Source organism: Sycon ciliatum, chromosome 5 (assembly GCF_964019385.1).
Source record: "Sycon ciliatum chromosome 5, ocSycCili1.1, whole genome shotgun sequence".
NCBI classification, from domain to species: Eukaryota; Metazoa; Porifera; class Calcarea; order Leucosolenida; family Sycettidae; genus Sycon; species Sycon ciliatum.
The window spans coordinates 31567953-31578810 of record NC_088647.1 but is presented as its reverse complement, the minus strand read 5'-3'; the positions used below and the strand labels follow the sequence as shown (position 1 = coordinate 31578810).

Here is a 10858-nt window from a genome sequence, read left to right as displayed (position 1 = left end):
GGACAACGGTATGCAGTCAAAAAAGGAGCTATTATATACAGTCGCCTTTGCTTAAAAAGACCCTCGGCGCGGCGCGACATCAGGAACGTGTCCTACGCGAAGTGTCCTTACACCCGAAGTCTCATTACAATTATGTATTCCAGCAGCACACGTAGGCCTCTTATGACATAGTCCACGAAAGTGTTGGCAATGTACAGTCATGTGTGTAGGTGCTTGATTCTGCGCAGGGAGTCGTGAAGCCCTACACCTGGGTACTCCAAAATGGTGCAAGGCGCAAATTTGCGTGCCATCATTGGAGTTCACTCAGCAAGAACAAAGAGAATAATCGACCTCCAGCGGAGAACAAAGCAGCTACCTGCACTGAGCCCCACATTCACAGTCGTCACGTTTAGCTGTGGATTCCTGCAGTGACACCTAGTGACCTACCCTTCACTGTTCTTTCTCAGGCAGTAGAACGCACGTTATGGCAAGTATCCAGAACCATTGTCGACGTCACTTACGAATGCTTAGTGCCACTGGAGTAATAGTTGGTACAGAACTGTACTTGCATTTTCTATTACTTTCTATCACTCCTCTTTTACGCCTTGCTCAGCCATAGTATCTCAGATGGAATCATCAGGGCTACTGCGCCCCCACACGTCCACCACCAACTACTAGTGCAGTGGCCAGTGTTGACATCAACAAATTAATGATAACTTAGCTCACAACGAGACGGGGAAAGTGTATGCAGGCCAACAGGAGCTATTATAGGATCTTACCTGTCAAAAGGCGTAACATCTTTATGGAGTCTCGAAAGAGACATCATTGGAAACTTCTACCTGTAAACAAGACAAATATACCAGTATTAAGTCAAGCAAGAGTAATATGTGAAAACCTCTAGCTGCGAACAAGATAAGAAGCCTGTATTCAATGTAGGAAGAGCAAAATAGGAAACTGTCCTGCCAACAACACAAGACACCTGTATACAGTCATGAAAGATCAATGAAGGGAACTTACCTGTGAGCAAGACACGAATCCTGTTTGGAGCCATGAAATAATATTGAAAATAGGAAAATTTTGCCTGCACACAAGACGAGACACTTGTATGCAGTTCGGAAAATGCATAATAGGAAGCTTACCTGTGAACGTGACGAGAAATCTGCACGCAGTCAGGAAAGAGTACTAGTAACAAGGAATCTCAACAGCGAAAAAGGCGATACCCCTGCATGCAGTAAGGAAAGAGCAGTAGAGCATATAGAGAGCTCAACTTAAATCAAGACGGGAAAGGTATTTGCAGTCATGAAAGATCAATGAATGGATAAATTTAATGGAACTTGCCCATGGACAAGACTCGAAACTTGTATACAGGTATGAAATATGAACATTTATAGGAAACATCTGCCTGCACACAAGGCAAGACACTTGTATTCAGTAAGGAAAAAGAATTATAGCACTCTGAACTGAGAACATTACGAAACACTCTGTGCATTCAAGAAAGAGCTGGAAAGGAAACTTACCTGTGAACAAGACGAGACACCGTAGGCTCCTATTTCCAGTCCAGAAAAGCTGTATAGTAAACGTACCTGCGAGAAAACAGGAGACCTGTAGGCAGTCAATAAAATACAATAATTATAAGAAGCTTACCTGTGAACAAGACGAGAAGCGAGTGAAATTGGAACCTTGTCCGCGAAAAAGGCTAGAAACCTGTATGCAGTAACGAAAGAGCATACAGAAAACGTAACTGAGAACAAGACGAGAAAACTGTGTGCAGCCAAGGAAGAGCAATATAGGAAACTTACCTGCGAATAAGACAGAGAAATCCGTATGCAGTCTCGAAAGCGTCCTTATACTAGTAGGAAACGTGTACCTGAGAACAAGACGAGAAACCTTTAGGCGGTTATGAAAGAGTACTACTCATAATGATTAAGCTCGGTGCTAGGCTGGTCATTCTACCGCTAAATTGTGTGGCGTCCAAAACTACTGCACTGTACTTGTACGCCCACACACTGTCATGTACTGAGCTTGATGAGCTTGATTCTACGCTATTCGCTCTTCCGCGCTACATTATGTGGCGCCAGACATTACTGCAATGTACGCCCACACGTCTCCCAACTAGTATAGGGCAGTATAGCTGATATCAAATGCCGTCAAACGTTCTGAAGACGTTCGCAGAGCGACTGCTCCTACATGTAGTGAGTTTTAGGTACACCTTTCCATCTAAGATATTTCTAGTGGATCTCGCTAAGTGTGTGTTGTGATAATAGAACTCACTCAACTGAAGCACACGGTTACAGCCAGTTGGAAAAGAAATTCTGAGGACTTCCTAGTGAAGGAGAAAACAAACAGAGCGTATTCACTGCAGCTGTTCAGTAGTCCTTCAGTTCTTCCAGTGTCAAGGAACGTCCAGCCTATCCTTCATAAACCTGTACATGCACAGACAGAAGAACGAGCAGTTGCTGTTTCGTAACTTTGAGTTTCACGAACTGAATCGATCATTAGACGAAAATTTAACCAGTAATAGAAATTGAATGTACATACAAGTAGCGGCACTTGTCTTCCGCCATCTTGGAATACTCAAAATCTCCATTTGAACAACCCGTGTGGCTTTTTCTCCTTCTACTTTCGCCTCAAAGTTCTACTGTTTCCTTTCGTAAATAATGGTGTTGAAACTTGAAAGTAAGTGGCCTGTACGCTACAATACACTGATACATTTGACTTAGAAAATCTAAGATTTTGAGTTTTTTACACTCCATACATGATTTTATTTTCATTACTTTATTGGTTTGGTGAGACTCCCATGATAGGTATCCATGTACCTCTGGAGAATCCGTAAATAAACAAACAAACAAACAAACATACATGTAGACACAAAATAGCTGTGCGCCTTCCAAAAAAGTCAAAGAAATACAGAGAGCAGAGCTAACCTTTCTCAACGCGACGAATGTAGTTATGGTGCCACGGGTGCGTTTCCAGCTACTAATACTCCCAGCTGTAGCACGTATTGAGAGCTGATGTGCGGGGGAGCGCGGCGCCCACATATCTTCCAACTACGGTACATAGCAGACTAAGCGGATGACGTAAAGGTTGTTTGTACAGTGTACTTGAACTCTGTGCTTCCTGCTGCTAGGCAATCATCAGACACTTGAACTGATACTCGCGCATCTACCCAGCAGTATGCTTATCGTCGAATATCGACACATAATAGGGCCATAAACAAATTCAGCGCTAAATCTGGAGACGTAATTTATGGGGAGAATGCTGGCTCAGGCAACGTCACCAGATTTATTATTATTATTTGTAGTCAAGTGGTTTGCTTCAATTCACTTTCTGAAGAGTCAATGAATACCCATGTAGGGCAGAGCCTTGTACACAAGAGAGAGATTGGAAGCTTTGTTACAACTCAGGTTTCACATAATACTATGATCATCAGGCAGGGGGGTTGCCTGATGATCGTAGTAGTACGTGAAACTCAGAGTTGTAACAAAGCTTCCAATCTCTCTCTCTCTTTTGTATACGTGAAACTCAGAGTTGAAACAAAGCTTCCAACCTCTCTCTCTCTCTTTTGTATTATTATTATTATTATACGCATTCCCGATTTGAAGTGAAGCAGCAGTATGCTGCGTCCACAGCTTCGCATATACAGAATGGTTTGGTTGAGAGGAGAGGGGAGAGAAAGCAACAAGGCAACCAACATCTATGAAATAGGTCGCAAGAACATGAAGAGAACCAACCGACATATGCATGATTGCACAAGAATGGAGACGACAAATGGCTATAATCATTGTGCCACAAAACCGGTACACAGGAGACCTGTCGACAATCTAACGAAACATAAAACTCATTTACTCAATACAGGTTCCACTAAATTACAAGAGAACTACGCTACAACATAAGAATTGCCGCTAAATTATCGCAAGAACGAGTCCAATACAATGTACAAAATTAATGAAAACCATGAACAGACTGTCCCGAAGTCATTTTGGGAACAAATTGTACTACAGGTACTTGCTGACACTGACGCTGACGGAACACGAATTTGAGTTGAATGCACACGAAGTCTTGTACATGTACATCATTATGCGCCGGTGTTGTGGAGTAGGCAGGTACGTCAGTCACCAATCCAGCTTCAGCTCCGAGCTCGCTTCAGCAGAATGTTGAACGCGTTTGCGTTGCCTCCACACGGATAGACGACCAACGCAGAGTCCCGCATCTCCGTGGCCGTAAGGTCTTGAAATTCGCCGTTAGTGCCCTCAAGTCTCAGTCCACCTCTCACAGCAAGCCGCTCAGTGAAAACCTTTCTCTCTCCATTGGAGTGCTCCCCAGTTGCGCGAGGAGACTAGAGAAATTACTCCGGTGAGCGAGGAAGAAGAGCGGAGTTACCCAACTCAACCAAACAAATTCCTCCGATCACCCGATTTAGCGCTAAATTTATTTATGCTTGTGGCATAATGTATTTTAGCATACGGCAGGGTAGATCCTAGTGTCCGTTGTCTCTGATGATTGCCTAGCGGCATGAAACTCAGAGTTACAACTCGGCTGAGTCTGCTGTGTACTAAGCTCAGCCTCTGACATTGAGCACTCTCTGCAGCTCCGGGGATCAACGGATTTATGTAGCAACTAGTAAATCAATTACATGATTGTATATTTGGTGAAAAAGGAAAAGGAAAAATGTTACGAGTTATGACAAACTGTTCACCAACGCACACAGATCATGCACAGTCAGCGAGTGCGACAAAATGGCTTAAACCTTACCTGGATCTTTCCGAACCTGAGCCTTCCAAGTTGGAAGGTTGTTGGTTTGTGCCTTGGAGAAGTGTTAGAGCTAGGTGTCAGGTCGCCGAATGTCTCAGTACTCCTTGTCAGTTTTTTTGCCATTTTGTCGCACTCGCTGATTTTTCACAGAACGACAGTTCACTGAATGACATTTCACAGACTACCTTTTTGACAGACAGCCCATTTCACAGGATAACCAATTCACCGAAAGACAGTTCACAGAGCACTGTTTTCACCGACAGCCCATTTCACCGACAGCCCATTTCACCGACAGCCCATTTCACCGACAGCCCATTTCACCGAATTTGAGCAGGCATGCACTCAAAAATGCATTGTTTCGAAAGAAAGCAAAATATGAAGGACATGAGAGTATGCACGTGTGACATGGTCATTTACTATACACAACTTTGAACGCCAAATTATGCGCTACTCCATGGAAACTAATATGAGACCAAGAATGGAACAATAATGAGAACAAGAATGGAAACTATAATGAGAACAAGAATGGAAACTATAATGAGAACAAGAATGGAAACTATAATGAGAACAAGAAAGACAAGATGAATCATAGCAAGAATATCGACAAGAAAGAGTAAAAAATTGGGCACATTAGCGAGAAGCATCAAGGAAGAGAAAAAGTTCGAGCAAATGAGTGAGACAAAGTTTGTAACCAAAAATGGGACAGTACATAATCATAACACTTATCATGACAAAGATCTTCTCTGAATGGTAATCTTCGCTTACATTTCTGGACACAGTTTAAGGTCATGTCCGGGACCAAAATGACAACTGAAGTTGTGAGATCTGCTGCCGGAGTGACATTGCTCAACAGAGAGAATCCTGTTGACTTCTATCGACATGACATATCCACAACAACAACAACAACAACAACAGCAACAACAGCAGCAGCAACAGCAACAGCAACAACAACAACAACAACAACAGCAACAGCAACAGCAACAAAAACGCTCATAACCGACTCTCAGGGCGCTCAGAGCCGGTGATCAGACCAGGCGCTCAGAGTCGGCGCTCAGAGCCGGCGCTTAGAGCCGGCGCTCAGAGCCGGCTCCACAACAACAACAACAACAACAACAACAACAGCAGCAACAGCAGCAGTAGCAACAGCAACAGCAACAACAACAACAACAACACCAGCAATAAAAACGCTCATAACCGGCTCTCAGGGCGCTCATAGCCGGTGATCAGACCATGCGCTCAGAGTCGGCGCCCAGAGCCGGCGCTCTGAGCCGGCGCTCAGAGCCGGCGCTCAGAGCCGGCGCTCAGAGTCGGCGCTCAGAGCCGGCGCTCAGAGCCGGCGCTCAGAGCCGGCGCTTAGAGCCGGCACTCAGAGCCAGCGCTTACAGCTGGCGCTCAGAGCTGGCGCTCACAGCCGGCGCTCAGAGCCGGCGCTCAGTGCCGAGCGTCCAGCCGAGCGGCCAGGCGAGCGGCCAGGCGAGCGGCCAGGCGAGCGGCCAGGCGAGCGGCAAGGCGAGCGGCCAGGCGAGCGGCCAGGCGAGCGGCAATGCGAGCGGCCAAGCGAGCGGCAAGGCGAGCGGCCAGGCGAACGGCCAGGAGAGCGGCCAGCCGAGCAGCCAGTGAGCAGCCAGCGATCAGTAACAGCAACAGCAACAGGATGGGAAAAGAACTAGAAGCACCAATATACGATAATGAAGGAGAACAAAGAGAAATCAGATCAGAAATTGGAACTAGAAAGAGAGAAAGGAAATCAGAAATAGAATGAGAACAAGAATGGGAACTAGAATGTGACCAAGAATGAGAACAAGAATGGGAACAATAATCAGAACAAGAATAGAAACTATAATGAGAACAAGAATGGAAACTATAATGAGAACAAGAGTGGAAACTATAATGAGAACAAGAAAGACAAGATGAATCATAGCAAGAATATCGACAAGAAAGAGTAAAAAATTGGGCACATTAGTGAGAAGCATCAAGGAAGAGAAAAAGTTCGAGCAATGGAATGAGACCAAGTTTGTAACCAAAAATCGGATGGTTCATAATCATAACACTTTTGATAACAAGGATCTTCTCTGGATGGTAATCTTCGCTTACCTTTCTGGACACAGTTTAAGGTCATGTCCGGGACCAACATGTGAATTACTGAAGTTGTGAGATCTGCTGCCGGAGTGACATTGCTCAACAGAGAGAATCCTGTTGACTTCTATCGACATGACATCTCCACAACAACAACAACAACAACAGCAACAACAGCAGCAGCAACAGCAACAGCAGCAACAACAACAACAACAACAACAGCAACAGAAACAAAAACGCTCATAACCGACTCTCAGGGCGCTCAGAGCCGGTGATCAGACCAGGCGCTCAGAGTCGGCTCTGAGCTGGCGCTCTGAGCCGGTGCTCAGAGTCGGCGCTCAGAGCCGGCGCTCAGAGCCGGCGGTCAGAGCAGGCGCTCAGAGCCGGCGCTCAGAGTCGGCGCTCAGAGCCGGCGCTCAGAGCCGGCGCTCAGAGCCGGCACTTACAGCCGGCGCCCAGAGCCGGCTCCACAACAACAACAACAACAACAGCAACAACAGCAACAGCAACAGCAACAGCAACAACAACAACAACAACAACAACAATAACAACAACACCAGCAATAAAAACGCTCATAACCGGCTCTCAGGGCGCTCATAGCCGGTGATCAGACCAGGCGCTCAGACTCGGCGCTCAGAGCCGGCGCTCTGAGCCGGCGCTCAGAGCCGGCGCTCAGAGCCGGCGCTCAGAGCCGGCCCTCAGAGCCGGCGCTCAGAGCCGGCGCTCAGAGTCGGCGCTCAGAGCCGGCGCTCAGAGCCGGCGCTCAGATCCGGCGCTCAGAGTCGGCGCTTAGAGAGGGCACTCTGAGCCAGCGCTTACAGCCGGCGCTCAGAGCTGGCGCTCAGAGCCGGCGCTCAGAGCCGGCGCTCAGTGCCGAGCGTCCAGCCGAGCGGCCAAGCGAGCGGCCAGGCGAGCGGCCAGGCGAGCGGCCAGGCGAGCGGCCAGGCGAGCGGCCAGGCGAGCGGCCAGGCGAGCGGCCAGGCGAGCGGCCAGGCGAGCGGCCATGCGAGCGGCCAGGCGAGCGGCAAGGCGAGCAGCCAGGCGAACGGCAAGGAGAGCGGCCAGCCGAGCGGCCAGTGAGCAGCCAGCGATCAGCAACAGCAACAGCAACAGGATGGTAAAAGAACTAGAAGCACCAAAATACGATAATGAAGGAGAACAAAGAGAAATCAGAACAGAAATTGGAACTAGAAAGAGAGAAAGGAAATCAGAAATAGAATGAGAACAAGAATGGGAACTAGAATGTGACCAAGAATGAGAATTAGAATGGGAACAATAATCAGAACAAGAATAGAAACTATAATGAGAACAAGAATGGAAACTATAATGAAACAGGAATGGAAACTATTATGAGAACAGGAATGGAAACTATAATGAGAACAAGAATGGAAATTATAATGAGAACAAGAAAGACAAGATGAATCATAGCAAGAATATCGACAAGAAAGAGTAAAATATTGGGCACATTAGTGAGAAGCATCCAGGAAGAGAAAAAGTTCGAGTAATGGAATGAGACCAAGTTTGTAACCAAAAATCGGATGGTACATAATCATAACACTTTTGATAACAAGGATCTTCTCTGGATGGAATCTTCGCTTACCTTTCTGGACACAGTTTAAGGTCATGTCCGGGACCAACATGACACCTGAAGTTGTGAGATCTGCTGCCGGAGCGACATTGTTCAACAGAGAGAATCCTGTTGACTTCTATCGACATGAAATCTCCACAACAACAACAGCAACAACAGCAAAAACAGCAAAAACAACAGCAACAAAAGTGCTCAGAGCCGGCGCTCAGAGCCGGCACTCAGAGCCGGAGCTCTATGCCGAGCGGCCAGGCCAGCGGCCAGGCGAGCGGCTAGGCGAGCGGCCAGGCGAGTGGCCAGGCGAGCGGCCAGGTGAGCGGCCAGGCGAGCGGCCAAGAGAGGGGCCAGCGAACAGCTAGCGAACAGCAACAGCAACAGGATGGGAAAATGAACTAGAAGCACCAATATACGATACTGAAGGAGAACAAAGAGAAATAAGAACAGAAATTAGAACTAGATAGAGAGAAAGGAAATGAGAACAAGAATGAGACCATAAATGGGAACTAGAATGTGACCAAGAATGAAAACAAGAATGGAAACTATGATGAGAACAAGAATAGGAGCTATAGTGAGAAAAATAATGGAAACTATAGTGAGAATAAGAATGGAAACTATAATGAGAACAGGAATAGAAACTATAATGAGAGCAAAAATGGAACTATAATGAGATCAAGAATGGAACTATAATGAGAACAAGAATAGGATCTATAGTGAGAAAAGGAATAGGGACAATAGTGAGAACAAGAAGAGAAACCATAATGAGAACAAGAATGGAAACTATAATGAGAACAAGAATGGAACTATAATGAGAACAATAATGGAAACTATAATGGGAACAAGAATAGGAACTATAATGAGAACAAGAATAGAAACTAAAATGAGAACAAGAATGGAAAATATAATGAACACAAGAATGGAAACTATAATGAGAACAAGAATGGAAACTATAATGAGAACAAGAATGGAAACTATAGTGAGAACAAGAATGGAAACTATAATGAGAACAAGAATGGAAACTATAATGAGAACAAGAATGGAAACTATAATGAGAACAAGAAAGACAAGAGGAATCATAGCAAAAGTATCGACAAGAAGGAGTATAAAAATCGGGCACATTAGTGAGAAGCATCAAGAAAGAGAATAGGTTCGAGTGAATGAGTATTACCAAGTTTGTAAACAAAAATGGGACGTTACAAAATCATAACACTTATGATAACAAGGATCTTCTCTGGATAGTAATCTTCGCTTACCCTTCTGGACACTGGTTAAGGTCATGTCCGGGACCAACATGACAACTTAAGTTGTAAGATCTGCTGCCGGAGCGACATTGCTCAACACAGAGAATCCTGTTGACCGTTCTATCGACATCACATCTCCACAACAACAACAGCAACAAAAGCAGCAGCATTAGCAACAGCAACAACAACAGCAACAAAAGCGCTCAGAGCCGGCGCTCAGTGCCGGCGCTCAGAGCCGGCGCTCAGAGCCGGCGCTCAGAGCCGGCGCTCAGAGCCGGCGCTCAGAGCCGGCGCTCAGAGTCGGCGTTCAGACCCCGCGCTCAAAGCCGGCGCTAAAAGCCGGTGCTCAGAGCCGGCCGGATATCAGACCCGGCGGTCAGACCCGGCGCTCAGAGCAGAGCGGCCAGGCGAGCGGCCAGGCGAGCAGCAAGGCGAGCGGCAGGGCGAGCGGCGGGCCGAGCGGCCTGGCGAGCGGCCTGTCGAGCGGCCAGGCGAGCGGCCAGGCGAGCGGCCAGGCGAGCGGCCAGGCGAGCGCCCTTGCGAGCGGCCAGGCGAGCGGCCAGGCGAGCGGCCAGGCGAGCGGCCAGGCGAGCGGCCAGGCGAGCGGCCAGGCGAGCGGCCAGGCGAGGGGCCAGGCGAGCGGCCAGGCGAGGGGCCAGGCGAGCGGCCAGTCGAGCGGCCAGGAGAGAGGCCAGCCGAGTGGCCCGCGAGCAGCCAGCGATCAGCAACAGCAACAGGATGGGAAATAGGACTAGAAGCACCAAAATACGATAATGAAGGAGAATAAAGAGAAATCAGAACAGAAATTAGAACTAGAAAGAGAGAAAGGAATTGAGAACAAGAATGAGAACAAGAATGGGAACTAGAATGAGAACAAGAACGAGAACAAGAATGGAAACTATCATGAATGAGAACAAGAATGGAAACTATAATGAGAACAAGAATGGAAAATATAATGAGAACAAGAATGGAAACTATAATGAGAACAATAAAGACAAGATGAATCATAGCAAGAATATCGACAAGAAAGAGTAAAAAATTGGGCACAATAGTGAGAAGCATCAAGGAAGAGAAAAGGTTCGAGTAAATGAGTGAGACGAAGTTTGTAAACAATGGGACCCTTACAAAATCATAACACTTATCATAACAAGGATCTTCTCTTGTTGGTAATCTTCGCTTACCTTTCTGGACACATTTAAAGGTCATGTCCGGTACCAACATGACAACT

General features: G+C 46.7%; 1 protein-coding gene across 1 annotated transcript; it reads left to right on the top strand.

The window, feature by feature from the left end:
• The first annotated feature begins 5610 nt into the window (after window positions 1–5610).
• LOC135817001 (probable serine/threonine-protein kinase fhkB) lies at window positions 5611–7355 on the top strand. Its single transcript, XM_065330105.1, has 3 exons — window positions 5611–5708; window positions 5972–6347; window positions 7137–7355. Exons 1-3 carry the CDS (start codon window positions 5611–5613, stop codon window positions 7353–7355), a joined length of 693 nt encoding a protein of 230 aa, XP_065186177.1.
• The last annotated feature ends 3503 nt before the right edge of the window (window positions 7356–10858 follow it).